General features: G+C 41.4%; 1 protein-coding gene across 5 annotated transcripts in view; it reads left to right on the plus strand.

The window, feature by feature from the left end:
• Positions 1 to 17,044, plus strand: part of LOC118391401 (protein ECT2-like) — a 32,762-nt gene extending 15,718 nt beyond the window's left edge. For 3 of the 5 annotated variants that reach the window (XM_035782766.2, XM_035782776.2, XM_035782756.2), the window contains 7 exons: positions 3,400 to 3,519; positions 4,635 to 4,773; positions 8,283 to 8,437; positions 9,194 to 9,301; positions 9,443 to 9,583; positions 9,901 to 10,260; positions 16,047 to 17,044. In XM_035782766.2, the coding sequence (XP_035638659.1) occupies positions 3,400 to 3,519; positions 4,635 to 4,773; positions 8,283 to 8,437; positions 9,194 to 9,301; positions 9,443 to 9,583; positions 9,901 to 10,236 (999 nt within the window). In that variant the 3' untranslated portion in view covers positions 10,237 to 10,260; positions 16,047 to 17,044. The remainder of the gene's footprint in view (positions 1 to 3,399; positions 3,520 to 4,634; positions 4,774 to 8,282; positions 8,438 to 9,193; positions 9,302 to 9,442; positions 9,584 to 9,900; positions 10,261 to 16,046) is intronic. The other 2 variants (XM_035782784.2, XM_035782802.2) reach the window with 1 other exon arrangement.
• Positions 17,045 to 17,567: the final 523 nt, after the last annotated feature.

Raw genomic sequence — 17,567 nt, forward strand, 5'->3', positions numbered from 1 at the left:
CCTGTTAGTTTTTCTTTAAGAAGCACACCTGTTCTCCACTCATTACCTGTATTAACTGCACCTGTCCACACACTTAATCAAACGGACTCCAACCTCTCCACAATGGCAAAGACCAGAGAGCTGTGTAAGGACATCAGGGGTAACATTGTAGACCTGCACAAGGCTGAGATGGGCTACAGGACAATAGGCGAGCAGCTTGGTGAGAAGGCAACTGTTGGCGCAATTATTAGAAAATGGAAGAAGTTCAAGATGACGGTCAATCACCCTCAGTCTAGGGCTCCATGCAAGATCTCACCTCATGGGGCATCAATGATCACGAAGGTGAGGGATCAGCCCAGAACTACTGGTCAATGACCTGAAGAGAGCTGGGACCACAGTCTCAAAGAAAACCATTAGTAACACACTGGATTAAAATCCTGCAGCGCACGCAAAGTCCCCCTGCTCAAGCCAGCGTATATCTGGATGATCCAGGGGAGGAATGGGAGAAGGTCATGTGCTCTGAGACTCCACTCGCCGTGTTTGGAGGAAGAAGGATGAGTACAACCCCAAGAACACAATCCCAACTGTGAAGCATGGAGATGGAAGCATCCAACCGTGAAGCATGGAGGAGGTGTGGTGATGATTTGGGGGTGCTTTGCTAGTGACACTGTCTTCGACTTATTTAGAATTCAAGGTACACAACCAACATGGCTACCATAGCGTTCTGCAGCCATACTCCATCCCACCTGTTTTGAGCTTAGTGGGACTATCATTTGTTTTTCAACAGGACAATGACCTAACACACCTCCAGGCTGTGTATGGGCTATCTTACCAAGAAGGAGAGTGATGGAGTGCTGCATCAGATGACCTGGCCTTCACAATCCACTGACCTCAACCCAATTTAGGTGGTTTAGGATGAGTCGGACCACAGAGTAAAGGAAAAGCAGCCAACAAGTGCTCATCGACTGTTGGAAAAGCATTCCAGTTGAAGCTGGTCGAGAGAATGCTAAGAGTTTGCAAAGTTGTCAAGACAAAGGGTGGCTATTTTGAAGAATCTCAAATATAAAATACATTTTGATTGAACTTTTTTTTTTTTTTGACTTGTCTAAAGAAATAATGGATTTACTGTGATGGTGTAGGCTATATATTAAATTATTAGAATTTTTCAAATGTAGATGTTCCCAAGGTTCACCTCAGTGGATTGAAGGATATACGTGGAAGCCGGCGGCGCTTAATGTAAGTTAATTAACGGTCAATTACCGTGAGACCAGCAGTTATTTGTATGACAATCATCGGCTGACAATTGTGTGACTGCCACAGCCCTAAGCAGAGCATCCAAATGAATAAGTAGTGAAATTACCAATCTTTTTAGATTTAGACCCATTTAATTACAATTATGGCCCTTTTAAAGATTGAATCTGCAGTCGCGGGGAACAGTGCCACCATTTTTGTTTCTATTGCAAAGCTGACACATGGTAAAAAATGCTTGCAGTACATATTGTGCTCTATTGCCCGTGCAATGGGAAAATACGTTTTCGTTGACTGCAGTAACTTTGTTGTAATATCGCAAACAAATGTGGCAGTTTCACCACTAAGGATTCAAGCTTTAAATGCGGCCTGTGATTGAATCATGAAGGTATCTCTGTTGATGTTTATTTATTTATTCACAAATGGCTGTTGGATGTCTTTGGTTGAGTGTAGAGGCTGACCGATTTATGTTTTTTCAACCGATTTATTGGGAGTACCCAAAAAAAATTCTGCCGATTTTAAATATAAAAAAATAAATAAAAACGTTTTATATATATATATATTTACAACAATGCTGAACGGATACTTATTTTAACAATATAATAAATCAATAAAAATCAATTTTGCCTGAAATAAATAATGAAACCTGTTCAATTTGTTTTAAATAATGCAAAAACAAAGTGTTGGAGAAGTAAAAGTGCAATATGTGCCATGTAAGAAAGCTAACCTTTGAGGTCCTTGCTCAGAACATGAGAACATATGAAAGTTGGTGGTTCCTTTTAACATGAGACATCAATATTCCAAGGTAAGAGGTTTTAGGTTATCGTTAATATAGTATTTATAGGACTATTTCTCTCTCTACCATTTGTATTTCCTATAGCTTTGACTATTGGATGTTCTTATAGGCACTTTAGTATTGCCAGTGTAACAGTATAGCTTCTGTCCCTCTCCTCGTGTTCCTGGCTCGAACCAGGAACACAACGACAACAGCCACCCTCGAAGCAGCGTTACCCATGCAGAGCAAGGGGAATAACTACTCCAAGTCTCAGAGTGAGTGACGTTTGAAACGCTATTAGCGCGCACCCCGCTAACTAGCTAGCCATTTCACATCGGTTACACCAGCCATTAGGCTGATAGGCTTGAAGTCATAAACAGCAGAGCTGCTGGCAAAACGCACAAATGTGCTATTTGAATGAATGCTTACGAGCCTGCTGCTGCCTACCATCGCTCAGTCAGACTGCTCTATCAAATCATAGACTTAGTTATAACATAACACACAGAAATACGAGCCTTTGGTCATTAATATGGTTGAATCCGGAAACTATCATTTAGAAAACAAAACGTTTATTTCAGTGAAATACGGTTCTGTTCAGTATTTTATCTAACGGGTGGCATAAGTCTAAATATTCCTGTTACATTGCACAACCTTCAATGTTATGTCATAATTACGTAAAATTCTGGCAAATTAGTTCGCAGTGAGCCAGGCGGCCCAAACTGTTGCATATACCCTCACTCTGCGTGCAATGAACGCAAGAGAAGTGACACAATTTCACCTGGTTAATATTGCCTGCTAACCTGGATATCTTTTAGCTAAATATGCAGGTTTAAAAAATATACTTCTGTGTATTGATTTTAAGGAAGGCATTGGTGTTTATGGTTAGGTAGAGTCGTCCAATGATTGTGCTTTTTTTCTCAAATGCGCTTTTGTTAAATCATCCCACAGCATTGTATCAATTATATGCAACGCAGGACACGCTAGATAAACTAGTAATATCATCAACCATGCGTAGTTATAACTAGTGATTATGATTGATTAAGTTTAATGCTAGCTAGCAACTTACCTTGGCTTCTACTGCATTCACGTAACAGGCAGTCTCCTTGTGGAGTGCAACAAGAGGCAGGTGGTTATAGTGTTGGACTAGTCAACTGTAAGTTTGCAAGATTGGATCCCCATAGCAGACACGGTGAAAATCTGTCGTTCTGCCCCTGAACAAGGCAGTTAACCCACCGTTCCTAGGCCGTCATTGAAAATACGAATGTGTTCTTAACTGACTTGCCTAGTTAAATAAAGGTCTAGCATTTTCAAAATCGGCGCCCAAAAATACAGATTTCCGATTTAATCGGTCGACCTCTAGTTGAGTGTGATATTCATCCTTTCTTTTCTCTCTTTAGGCCAACCTGCTCTCGTCCCACCGCAGCCTGGTCCACAGGGTGGAGACCATCGCCTTGGGAGACAAACCCTGTGACCGAGGTGAAAGTGTCACACTCTTTCTCTTCAATGACTGTCTCGAGGTAACGCCCACATCAATTAAATAATACCAAAAGTGCAAACCCTCCCATCTGCCACGCCAGACGGGCTCAATGAAATACTGAACATATTTGAAAGGGGGAAAAAAACCTACCATTTGAACTTTGGTCTTGCCCACATGCCACCTTATTGTGACATGGCTTTAAATTGTACAACTTTACAGTACACCTCAAAAGCTCTCCCAAGTTAACACCATCGCTCATTTTCACTATCTTGCCATACCAGCTACTCCCCTTGTCGTCCTCTCACCCTCCGCCTCATTATGAAATCTTTGGAATTTGAAATGCTTAAATGGAGATTGTTGGAGGGGAAAAAAGTGAATTATTTATCGATGTGCGATATATCGTTGCTGACAGTTTCTTATCGCTCTCCTAATTAGTGAAGTGTTACATTAGTATGGGGGTGAGCAATCAAACCCAGAATGGGTGAGGCGTCCTGATTCAGGAGAGTCAGAGCGGCCTGGTAATGAGGATGGGGAGAGCAGGGGCTGCACTCTTGAATTATTCATTGATTAACTCCTCTGTATTCAGATCTCCACTCCTCTCTGCCCGATAGATATCACCCTGCCTTCATGGGACAGATGCAAACCTCCGCCCCGGCCCCCACACCGGCCATTGAAACGCATGCTAATGACTGGGACCTTTTGCCTTGTATAAGAGGCCCTATTGATTTGTCACAGCATAACCTCTATCACCCCTCCCCCTGAGGGGACACATACTTCAGATATGAAGTATTTAGTAAAGATAAGTTTTTGTTATTTGTCAAAGATTATATTATAAAAATCACCAAAATAAAAGCTAGACAGGGACATTTTAAATTCTAAAAACAATTAATTCAGTAGTTGATTTTATGTTTGAGTAAAAAACAAATAATGGAAAAATTTTAACGAACAGCGTGCAATTAGCTTTAAATGTGTCTTGACTTCATGGAGAAATGTGTAGAATTGCAAGAAATTGCCTTAACATTTAAAAAAATCTCTCAACATCGCCAAGACGGGGGACTCTAAAAGTTTCTCAAATTCAAACTGGCCGACTGCACCCATTGCCACACCCACCCCCTAAGCCACTTTTTGATTCAGAATTGTTGTTTGTATTTGCAGATTGCCAGGAAGAGACATAAGGTGATCAGCACATTCAGGAGTCCTCTGGGCCAGATGCGGCCTGCAGCCCAACTCAAACACATCACCCTCATGCCTCTGTCCCAGATCAGGAGGGTCTTGGACCTGCAGGATACAGAGGGTGAGTGAACCCCAGCTCCTGGCATGTTCTCTACGGAACTACGTAACAGACAGTACTTAACCCCCTTGATACGATGTCCGCGCCCCCGCATAAGTCTAATTAGCATAATAATAATACAAAACCTAAAAAATCGGTCAGTTTAAGCTATACATGTTTTTTTGGATCTGCGGTGAAAGGTCAGAGCTAGAGCGGTGTTTGTCAGACTGAGATCTAAAATCGATCTTCTCACAAAATCGTCTCACAAGTGTCCAAACTGGTTTGCCCTTCAAACTATTGTGACCCCTCTATGGAAAGATGACTCACGTACACGTTGGTTGTTTTGCTCTCGGACGCCCACAGTTCTCACAAGACTCATCTGAAGGTCCCCCAGTATCAGTTGAAAAAATTTATGGAAGTACTGTATACAGTGCGTTCTGAAAGTATTCAGATTTTTTTCCACATTACGTTACAGCCTTATTATAAAATATATCCTTTTTATTTTTTTCTACCCCATAATGACAAATAAAAAATAAAGTTTGCAAATGCATAAAAAATCTGCAACTATCTGCATGCAGTACCCCATAATGTCAAAGCAAAAACGGGTTTTTAGAAATGTGCTAATTTATTACATACAACTTAAATATCACATTTATGTACGTTTTCAGACACTTTACTCAGTACTTTGTTGAAGCACCTTTTTGGCAGTGATTTCAGCCTCGAGTCTTCTTGGGTATGATGCTTCAAGCTTGGCACACCTGTATTTGGGGATTTTTTCCCCCATTTTTCTCTGCAGATCATCTCAAGCTCTGTCGGGTTGAATGGGGAGTGTCGCTGCACAGCAATTTTCAGGTCTCCAGAGATGTTCAAGTCCGGGCTCTGGCTGTGTGTTTAGAGTCGTCCTGTTGGAAGGTGAACCTTTTCCCAGTCTGAGGTCCCGAGTGCTCTGGTGTGATTTTGGCTCTGACATGCACTGTCAACTGTGGGACCTTTTTATATAGACTGGTGTACCTTTCCAAATAATGTCAAATCAATTGAATTTAGAAACACGTGGTAGAAACATCTCAAGGATGATCAATGGAAACAGGATGCACCTGAGCTCAATTTTGAATCTCATAGCAAAGGGTCTGATACTTATGTATATAAGGTATTTCAGTTTTGTATTTCATAATACATTTTCAGATTTTTTTTTATGGGATATTGTGTGCATATTGATTGATTGATTGATTGGGGGTGGTATGTAATACATTTTTAGAATAAGGCTGTACCGTAACAAAAGGTGGAGAAGGGGTCTGAAGACTTTCCGACTGCACCGTATATGGAGACTGTTAAGTGCCAGAAATAAGGGGTTAAATACTTGTCAAAATTATTGCAAATGTTCCCTGATCTTTCTTATCTCTCAGATTATAGGACAGACACTTCAGAACAAACTTCCTTTAGATCTTTTTTTTTCTGGGGGGTGTTTATCTGTTCCATGTAGTGAATTTGTTATTCAATGTGTTTGTATGGGCTTATACTGTAGCACTAAGCCGCCCCCCCCCCCAAAAAAAAAAATATATATATACATATACATCTCTCACAATTTCTAACAGATGCCTCAAGTCCTCAACGGGCAGCTTCATTAAATAGTACCTGCAAAACACCACTCTCAACGTCAACAGTGAAGAGGCGACTCCACGATGCTGGTCTTCTAGGCAGAGTTCCTCTGTCCAGTGTCTGTTCTTTTGCCCATCTTAATATTTTTATTTGCCGGTCTGAGAGATGGCTTTTTCTTTTGCAACCCTGCCTAGGAAGGCCAGCATCCCCGAGTCGCCTCTTCACTGTTGACATTGAGACTGGTGTTTTGCGGGTACTATTTAATGAAGCTGCCAGTTGAGGCATCTGTTTCTCAAACTAGACAGTCTAATGTACTTGTCCTCTTGCTCAGTTGTGCACCAGGGCTTCCCACTCCTCTCTCTATTCTGGTTAGAACCAGTTTGCGCTGTTCTGTGAAGGGAGTAGTACACAGCATTGTATGAGATCTTCAGTTTCATGGCAATTTCTCACATGGAATAGCCTTCATTTCCCAGAACAAGAATAGACTGACGAGTTTCAGAAGAAAGTGATTTGTTTCTGGCCATGTAGATATTCCATAAAAAATCAGCCGTTTCCAGCTACAATAGTCATTTATAACATTAACAATATCTACACTGTATTTCTGATCAATTTTATATTTTAATGGACAAAGAATTAGCTTTTCTTTAAACAAGGACTTTTCTAAGTGACCCCAGACTTTTGAATGTGTGTGGATGGATATATGTCTCTCAATTCTAAATGAAGTAGCTAAGTGATCCTTAGTGTGAACTTCTATATAGCTATAGCTTAGTAGAACCCCCCAGCTTATACATGGCTTAGACTTTTGTGGGTGAACGTTATTAGTAAGCAACAGGACCGTGCTGGTTTGTGTGATTCTTTCGGGTGAATACAGTGTTCTCTGAGCATGTTTATTGCTAATTCTGTCCTTGTCTCCCCCTGTATACTTTTGGTCATGTGAAATCTCATTCATAAGCATACTGGATAGCCTAATGTTGGGAGTCAACAGTAGTTGTCTGATATGACAGCCCAGACATAATCAAGTAAACATCTCTCCTCTCTCCCACTAGCAGTTCATGTTTGGCCTTGTAATAGAGCTGCTAGGTTTCATTTCACTGTCAGTATGCACTGTATTAGCTATAAGCAGTGTATGTTGATTAGGACTATGACAGTCATGGAGTTTTTGTTAATATTGGTCAGCCAAAAGACTGGTCACGGTTATAACTGTTCGAGTAGAAAAATGTACTTTTTTTCAAGAAGCACATTTTCTCCTCTCTGAATGTGCTGCCATAGAAACGAATCAATAGAATTGGTGTCGTTGATGTCGTAATGGGTGGACTGGCAGCCATTGCGAGTGTAAGAAAAGCATAGGAGGTGTACCTATCAATATGTGCTGTGATTTGAGTCAACTCAACGGACATTACAAAAAACACATTTGATTGCGTGAGCCACATTGCTAACATAATTTGTATGAACATTCTACATTACCATGGAAATTATTGCATCACAATACCAGACAGCCTTTGGGAGTGTACCAATGAGTTTACCAGTCAAAATTGCAAGGGCTAGAGGTTCCAATTCGATTCATGGGGGGGGTGTTGCCTAGTCATCCGAAGACTAGTTTGCTACAACACTGCTTGTTTCAGCAAGGACCAACAAAGTTTCATCACGTTAAGAGTCCACGTTACCGCAGAAATGGACTTGACCGCACGAATGCCCGGCTGTCTCGTCTTAAGTCACCTTTTCGTTACACACAAAATAACCCGATTATGACTGTTATTCCATAACCGTTGGTGGTTATACAATAATTGTGCCAGCCGTAATGTTGATACATAGAGATGCCCCTCTACGCATCTTAAAGAGAAATGGAAGAAATGTTTGGGCAGCTAGACTATTTTATACATCGAGTCGACCAAACCAGAAAGCTCAAATCTTTCTCCCTACCCCTCTCCCTTTCTCAGATTGCCATAATGCCTTTGCCCTGGTGGTACGCCCGCCCACGGAGCAGGAAAATCTTCTCTTCAGCTTCCAGCTGACCACTGAGGACACAATGAAGTCAACCTGGCTGAAGATGCTCTGTCGCCAGGTGGCCAATACCATCTGCAAGGCTGACGCGGTGAGAGATGCGAGAGACAGTGGTCCACTGAGTCGCTATAGGCCAGACGGGGCTGGGTGGGAGGGCTCCTGAGAACACAAACTGCAACACATGCTGCCTGTCTGCTCGTCCTCTCACTAACACAGACAGACTGGCCGGAGGGACCAAGGCCTCCCTCACTGGTCTGGTGTCCTCATGTAGAACAGTGTCTGGACTCTGGAGGTTGAAGAGGACACAAATGCTATTATTTAATTATTTAGGCCACTTTTATCACACTTTCAAATTATATTGCGCAAGAGTCCTTTTTGGTCATTTTAATTATATTAGATTGTCCTCTGTGGTTAAACTGGAAGATGGATTAATGTAATTAGAAGTGGAATTGTATTTGAACTTTAACACTTCAGACATAGATGGGTTGGTTTCTCTCCTCCACAGGTATTTTCACTGATGTAGTATTAGGGATTGATTGAGGAAGCTAGCCAGTAATTGGCTGCTACAGACAGACGTATGTTTACCATCATAATTAAAAACAGGCGTAATAAGCTTCAGCGGTGTGCCCGGGCTATTCCAGCTTTGAGTGAGGTGTCCACTAGGTGGCGATGTAAACCTCTACTACCACATGTACTCGCTATCTTAATTGATTCACTGGCTCTCCCCGCACCCTGAATACCAATGAGCTCTAGCTGCTAGGCAAAAACGGACAACTGCTTCTCACTTTGCATTTTGACAGCGTTGCAGAATGGGCTGGATATTTATATTTGTTTCTATTTTAAACAGCAAGATCTAATTCAGTGCACTGAGCCTGACTCTGTCCAAGTGAGCACAAAGGATATGGACAGCACACTGAGTAAAGCCTCTAGAGTCATCAAAAAGACTTCAAAGAAGGTAAAATGGGCTCCGAATTAGCCCGTCTCACTACTGTATTCCACACAGGCCTTTGCTGGATATTAGACATGTTCACAGCTGCATGTTAGAGCTATTTTGAGTCAGGTTTTGAGTGTTTGTGTGACTGTTTTTACACCCCAGGTAACGAGAGCCTTTTCCTTCACCAAAACACCCAAACGGGTGATCCAGAGAGCCTTCATGGCCAACAGCACCCCAGATGACAAGAGCCCTGGCCCTAGCTCTGAGAACATGAGCCGTGTGAGCAGCAGTGCCACCCTGTCTGTAAGTTCATCCATCCATCCCCACCCATCTACTTCCAAGTCCAGGCCTTGAACAAGGCTTGTCTAACCAAGTCAAGAAGCTAAAGGGGCATATTACACATCAGGAGGTTAACAGGGCTATGGCAGAGGAAACATACGTAATTTACCATTTTGACATGGGCTGTCTAATTGCACCAAGTACCTTGTTTCCCTCTGAAGATCCATTTGCAGTGCTCTCCAAAGCATGATGGTAAATGGGTTACACATTAGGAGTTTATGTCTAATGGTGAAATTGCTGTTCCTCCAGTGCAACCCATGCTCTGATTTGTGACTGTGTAGATGGCTCGCTCTACCTCCACATTCAACCTCAGTGGTTCCACCAAGAACTCTGCTGCTGCCGTGGTGCAGCGCTCGAACTCCCTGGATAACGCCCCCTGTCCCCGCCCCGTCTGTATTCACACCCCTGATCCCACCCCTAGTCTACCCTGCCCTGAGGAGACCCCACATCGACCCCAAACCACCCACACCATGCCTCCTTACTCTACCAGCCCCCCTTCCTTGAGGATCCCGTCCAAAGGGAGGATTCCCCCTGGGGCTTGCAGGTACCTGAAGGTCCCCTACTCTGACCCCCGCAAGGCAGGCTGCCTGAGCCCCCGCAAAGAGACCCTCCTATAGGCGGCTGACCGACCTCAGACTGATGTGAGCATCACTACGCTGGCTTTAACTCACTGGGATAGGTGCTTTGGTGGTGGCTGTCTCACTGACTAACTCCTAATTCCTGGACTGTGCTGGCACCAGGGCTCAAAATAAATACAAATATTGGTTGCACTGGTGCTCTTAACTTAAATATGCTACACAGGATTTTTGCATTGTAGATTAAGAAAACATCCATAATATATCTGCAGTGATAGTGTTTCACAGTATTACTTACCCGCCAGTGTTGTGATTGGTGATATTCCACTATTGATTTCTGCCTCTGGAGCAACATCTGTTGTCAAAATGTGAAAGCTGTTCTGACTTTGGCTGTGTTATCGAATGGAAATCGCTCAGTCATTTCCTGGTTGCTAAAATTCTACACTGTAAACTCAATTTCAGTTTGTTAGAAAACAACCACTGAATAGTGTAGGGAATCATTGTGCCATCCTAAATCGCTTTGAAATATATTTTCAATCAAATACTGTTTTTACAGATGTTTGAAGCTGGTGGAGTAACTTTCGGGTTTGGTAGGTACAGCGATTTAGATGTTACAATGATTCCCTACACTATTCGGTGCTTGTTTTCTCACATACAGTGCATTTGGAAAGTATTCAGACCCCTTCACTTTTCCACATTTTGTTACGTTACAGCCTTATCCTAAAATGTACTCTATTGTTTTCCCTCAATCTACACACAATACTACATAATGACAATTTTTTTGCAAATGTATTGGATTTAAAACAGAAATATCACGTTTGTATAAGTTTTCAGACTTTACTCAGCACTTTGTTAAAGCACCTTTGGCAGCTATTACAGCCTTGAGTCTTCTTGAGTATGACACTACAAGCTTGGCACACCTGTATTTGGGGAGTTTCTCACATTCTTTGCAGATCATGTTACGCTCTGTCAGGCTTGATGGAGAGGGTCTCTCCAGAGATTTTCGTTCGGGTTCAAGTCTGGGCTCTGGCTTGGCCACTCAAGGACATTCAGAGACTTGTTCCAAAGCCACTCATGCATTGTCTTGGTGCTTAGTTGTTGTCCTTTTGGAAGGTGAACCTTCGCCCCAGTCTTAGGTCCTGAGCGCTCTGGAGCAGGTTTTCATCAAGGATCTCTCTCTACTTTCCTCCGTTCATCTTTTCCTTGGTCCTGACTAGTTTCTCAGTCCCTGCAGCTATAAAACATCCCCACAGCATGATGCACTGTAGGGATGGTGCCAGCTTTCCTCCAGAAGTGATGCTTTGCAATCAGGCCAAAGAATTCAATCTTGGTTTCATCAGACCAGAGAACCTTGTTTCTTATGGTCTGAGGGTCCTTTAGGTGCCTTTTGGCATACTCCAAGCGGGCTGTCACAATTCTTATATCATTTTAAAGGTAATCTTGTTGTTAATCCCACCAAAGTGTCCGATTTCAAATATGCTTTTCAGCAAAAGCACTACAACGATTGTTAGGTCTCCACCAAACCACAATAAGCACAGCCATTTTCCAGCTAAATATAGCATTCACAAAAAGCAGAAATTGAGAGAATTTAAGGTTAGTGATTTTTTTTAAACTTTTTTTTACCAAGTCGGTTAACAAATTCTTATTTTCAATGACGGCCTAGGAACAGTGGGTTAACTACCTGTTCAGGGGCAGAATAACAGATTTGTACCTTGTCAGCTCGGGGATTTGAACTTGCAACCTCCCAGTTACTTGTCCAATGCTCTAACCACTAGGCTACCCTGCCGCCCCAGATGACACTCATAGGATTTCATGTTACACATTACATGCATGTTTTGTTTGATAAAGTTTATATTTATATAAAAAAATTCTGAGTTTACATTGGCGTATTAGATTCACTAGTTCCAAAAACATCAAGTGATTTTGCATAGCCACATCGTTTCAACAGAAATACACATGGAATTATAGATATACCTCTCCTTAATGCAACCGCTGTGTCAGATTTTTAAAATAGTTTACGGAAAAAGCAACCCATGCAATAATCTGAGACTGAGCTCAGAACAGTAGCCAAATTAGCCTCCATGTTGGAGTCAACAGAAACCAGAAAATACATGATAAATGTTTCCTTTGATGAACTTCATCAGAATGCAGTCCTAGGAATCCCAAGTCCACAATAAATGCTTGATTTGTTCGAAAATGTCCGTTATTTATGTCCAATTAGCTACTTTGGTTAGCGCGTTTGGTAAACAGTTCCGTAACAGTCAGTAGAAACATGCCAAACAATGCACTGAATCAATCTTTAGAATGTTTACATATATCTTGAATAACATTCCAACCGGAGAATTAGAATGACTTCATATGACCGGTGGAACGCAGGTCCATCCCCTGTGAACGCTCATAGTGAAAGCATGGTCAACTCGTGGCAGCGGTGACTATTTCCTGTCTCATTCGACCCCCCTTCACATTAGTCATCAAAGTTCTATTGACTGTTGACATCTAGTGGAAGGCATAGGAAGTGAAAACTCATCCATCTCTCGCTGTAATTTCAATGAGAGCTTTGTTGAAAATCTGCCACCCCCAGGAAAATCCAAACAGGAAGTTGAATTTCTCAAGTTTTTGCCTGCAATATGAGTTATGTTATACTCAGACATAATTCAAACAGTTTTAGAAACTTCAGTGTTTTCTAGCCAATGCTAATAATAATATGCATATATTAGCAACTGAGACTGAGGAGCTGGCCGTTTACAATGGGCACCTTTTCATCCAAGCTACCCAATACTGCCCCTGCAGCCATACAACGTTTAAAAAGACTAATAAAAAGGCACACCAAAATGAGAGCCTACTTTGGGCCTAGTCTGAGTACCAGTCTCTTTAGCTTATTTTAGTCAATTTTCAAAACAACATTTTAAGAAAGTTCCACATACCTAAATATTTATTTTCAACATTGCATTCTCACAACTTCTGTTGTCGTGCTTTCCTCATGCCCCTTTTCATGATGGTGCTAGCAGCCATGTGGGTGGGTGCTAGTTGGCTACTGACTGGAACATAAAGCTAACCAAGACTAACAGACTATACAGCTACAATTAGTGAGTGGTGTTAAACTGAATATACTAAACAAATGTAATGTTTTACCTCTGAAATGTTTTCCACACATATGCAGTAGCTAGTTGTAGCTTACACCAAGGCCCTTCTCCCACGTTTGCTCAGTCACCACATTTCCCACCCTCCCATTTCGTGGGACCATTGGGAACCGTAGGTCGGGATTGAACAACACATCAGTTATTCCTCATGTTTTGTTATACAAACAAACTGTTGCTTAGCAACAGTATACCAATGTGTTCTGTGGAGAGGAAAAGAGGAGGAAAAGAGGTGATAGAGTATCAATATTTGCATAATCGTTTTGATTGGAGGATAGCTGTGAGGGTATTGAATCAGGATAAAATCTTCTGTTCTCCTTGATCTCATTAATAATAGATGGCAGTAAATTGTAGATGGCAGAAAGGCCCGTCTCTTTGGCACATGACATGGAGTACAGGGAGTAAAATGTTTGCTAAAGAGACTGGTACCTAAGCTACATTGGACCTATATGCATCTCGCTTACTTTTGAAGCACACCCCCTGAAGACATCACTTTTCCTTTCCTTCTGTGCCACCAAATGTTTGCATATACTGGAGAAGTTACCAGGTTGTTAGTAGGGCTGAACGATATTGGTAACAACAACAAAAAACTTCCAAATATAGCGATTTGACTTGCGATATAGATCAAAACACTTGGGTGAATTTGTTGGAATCATAGAAATATGTTTATTATTTGAATTCTATGGTTGGTGTTTGGCATGACATCAAGCCAGATATGGGTTATAACAGGGTAGGAACCAAAGTGTTGGTCAGTGTTTCCCAGGGGACTATAATCACATTTTAATAGACATTACATTTAGACAAATGTTTTAAAGTAGACCATCTGATTCAGAACATGCCATTGTACAAACATGCTGATCTACACCAATACTGGTAGCAACCTGTATTAGAGCTAATGTTTGCTTTGCCCTAGCGAGTGCATTTTGCTAAATGGGTTTTAGCTATCCAGCTAGCGATAAACATTAGAGATTAGCATTATTTAGATTAACTTGCACTTTGCAGAGTGCAAGATACACAAACTAGTAGTCTAATAGAGAGAATATGTGGATCCATATTTAGAAGCAGCCTCGGAAGCAGCATTGCCCTTGTTTTTTAAGAATATATTGAGTGCATAAATTGACAGCATGCTGAAAAAATAAACAGCTCTGGAGAAACTGCTGCCTGCTTGAGTGATGGGGCGGGGCTTGTGTCTGGCCTGGAAACTGGAAGCAAGCAGCCTCTGGAGGGAGAGGACTGGCACTCAGAAGCTGCAGTAAAGCAAAGCCTAATAATCATAACAATTATTTAGGTTTGTTATTTTTTTTGTTCAGCCGGTCTTGTTTGAGCAGTGTAGCGAAGTATTGCTGCTAAATATTGTTTTTTTGTATTGGATTTTTTTTTTTGCCGCAATGGTTCTCAAATAAAACTCCAGGTTGCACATGCGGCCTTTAGAGCCCTGGGTGGCACTCACTCCCCTGCTCTCTGTGGGCTGTTACTTATCTGCTCCACACCTCACTCACTCAGTTCCGCTAACATCCGCCTGAAGCACCGGGCAGACGCTCACTCAAGCTTTTACATAAACCCCCTCAATCAGTTTTGGAATAAGGAGGGATGTATTTTTACAGCAGTCACGGCAGCGGATGATTTGGTTATGATATATGTCCTCCAAAGCAGTAAATGTTGTGGTGACAGTTATTTAATCATTCTCCCACTAATTTAATCCAATAAAGCCAACATCTGTGTGCCGCATGATGCTTGAGTGTTTGGATGGAGGCTCCAGACCTTTTGGCAATCCATCACTGGGCATTTGTGAAACCCTGGCACTGACTTCATGTCTGTCTTGAATGGTCTGGTCATTGCTTTTTCACCACTATTGATCCCAGGTCCTCAAATTAAACCATGTCGTCACCTCAAATCTCATTAACATGACTAGGCCATGTTGAAGTGAAATTGTGTGGTGGTTATAGCAACAAGCACGCAATGAGGTGCTGGTGCATAAATTGGGTTGCTATTCAGGCTGGCCTTTCCTTTCACCCAGGCATTAGCCAGCAGCAGCCTTACTGAAGGGAGTATACATGACACGTACCTGTTTACGCTCCTACCTTTAACACTCGTGTCTCCATAGGGCAGCCTCTTAATAAGAGTCAAATATGTATGCATTTTAACCAGACAGACTGTGTGCTTCCCCAGAAAACACCCTGCTTTTATGCAGCACCTTTCATGTTCAAGTTGCTGCGGTAACATATAAGTACTCAAGGTTCCTTTTCAATATATCTGATTCATCCACAGTAATGAGCAGAGAGAGAACAGCATCTTTACAACATGACAAAATGTTGTGAATGGTTTAAACGCTTGTTTTGCAAGTTGGGCAGAGAACAGTAATATTCTATTGGCGTTGCTCTATTAGTTCAATGCCAACATTTGGCTGGGAAGGCTGAATGTAAAAGTAATTAAATGAGACTGGTGCATATAAAACGACCTTGTATCCTTCACTAAGCACTTCCCACAAGATTGCTTCTGCGGCCCACATGACAATCCCTCTTTGCGTCGAGGCTTTTAAACTGTCCTCCAGAAGTCCCAGCGGATACTTGTGATCAAAAAGCCCTCGTATAGAAGAACTTTAAGTAAACACTCAAGTAACTCATTGTCTTTAAACTAACACTCGAGGGGTCATTTCTGTTTTGGAACACAATCAATTTCCTAATTTAATCGATGTCCCTGTTCTGTTCCCTCCAGGCGATGCACTCTCCCTCCATGGTCAACCTGCCATCCATGTTTGAGAGGAAGTACCACACGTTCAGTCGCTCCACAACCCACCTGTTCTGATTGACTCAGAGGGGATAAACCCAGCACGCTCTTCTGCACCGTGCACCCCTCACTAATTCAATTGGCTCACCTTTCTGCAATGGTACTGCTGATTGGCAGGTTCTGTAAGTGTTTTAATTAACACAAGTTCAGGCAGATATGGTCCGACTTGGAAAATGAAGGATGTGTATACCCTTGTATTTAGTGTTTACTTGCAATGTTAAAAGTTGGCTTTGTGTGTTAGACATTTTGACATATGTAATAAACAGCCACATATATAGAGAAGATACTCACTGACATTTTATATAGTTTTTGTCGTAGAGGTATATAATTCACTGAATGATTAACCAATGAAACTATTTCTTTGTTTTATGGGAACAAGCCTGTTGGTTTCACTTACTGTAGTTTCCAGCTTTTATAAAGCTCTTGAAATGTTTGAACTTTTTATACAAATGATCAGGAATAGTGAACAAAAGCAAACATAAGCTGTAAGTGTGTCTGTTTGCTGTAGTTTTTAGGTGATTTATTTTGTTAAGTGGTTGTTTTTGTTCAGAAGGGACTGGGAATGATGCTGCAGTACATATTTATTCTTCATAATCATTTTATAAATAGTCTATAAAAAGTATTTTTCTCTTTTGCTATTAATGTGTAAATGTGCCTCTATCATGTTTGTCTGTCCATTATCGGTACTGTATCATCTTCCAATGTATCTGTATCCAACGCACTTACACATGTACATGATCCAACTTTAAGCTTATTTCTAGTGGGTATTTTCAGTTATAGGGTGTTCATTACTTTTGTCAACAGATGAATTAAAAAATAAATAAGCACCCCCCCATCCCCATTCATCTGTATTGAATAGTGGCTATTATTATACAGTCACTTATGGTTTGGAATTGAATTATTTTAATAAAATCCCTTGTATTGAATGATGTGTTTGGGATGTTTTTTGGGGGAGGTTTACATTATTTTTAAACAAAAAAGTGTATCTGCACTTCACCCATCTACCTATTCAGTTACTTTCTCATTCATTATGTCCTTGGTGTATTATCCTCCTTTAATACTTGGAGGGATGTGAAAATCTGAACCTTGTTCAGTAGGGAGAACAAGTATTTGATACACTGCCAATTTTGCAGGTTTTCCTACTTAAAAGCATGTAGAGGTCTGTAATTTTCATCATAGGTACACTTCAACTATGAGAGACAGAATCTAAAACAAAAATCCAGAAAATCTCACTATGATTTTTAAGTAATTAATTTGCATTTTATTGCATGACATAAGTATTTGATAACCTACCAACCAGTAAGAATTCTGGCTCTCACAGACCTGTTAGTTTTTCTATAAGAAGCACTCCTGTTCTTCACTCATTACCTGTATAAAAGACACCTGTCCACACACTCAAACAGACTCCAACCTCTCCACAATGGCCAAGACCAGAGAGCTGTGTAAGGA

This window comes from Oncorhynchus keta, chromosome 1, assembly GCF_023373465.1.
Source record: "Oncorhynchus keta strain PuntledgeMale-10-30-2019 chromosome 1, Oket_V2, whole genome shotgun sequence".
NCBI lineage: Eukaryota > Metazoa > Chordata > Actinopteri > Salmoniformes > Salmonidae > Oncorhynchus > Oncorhynchus keta.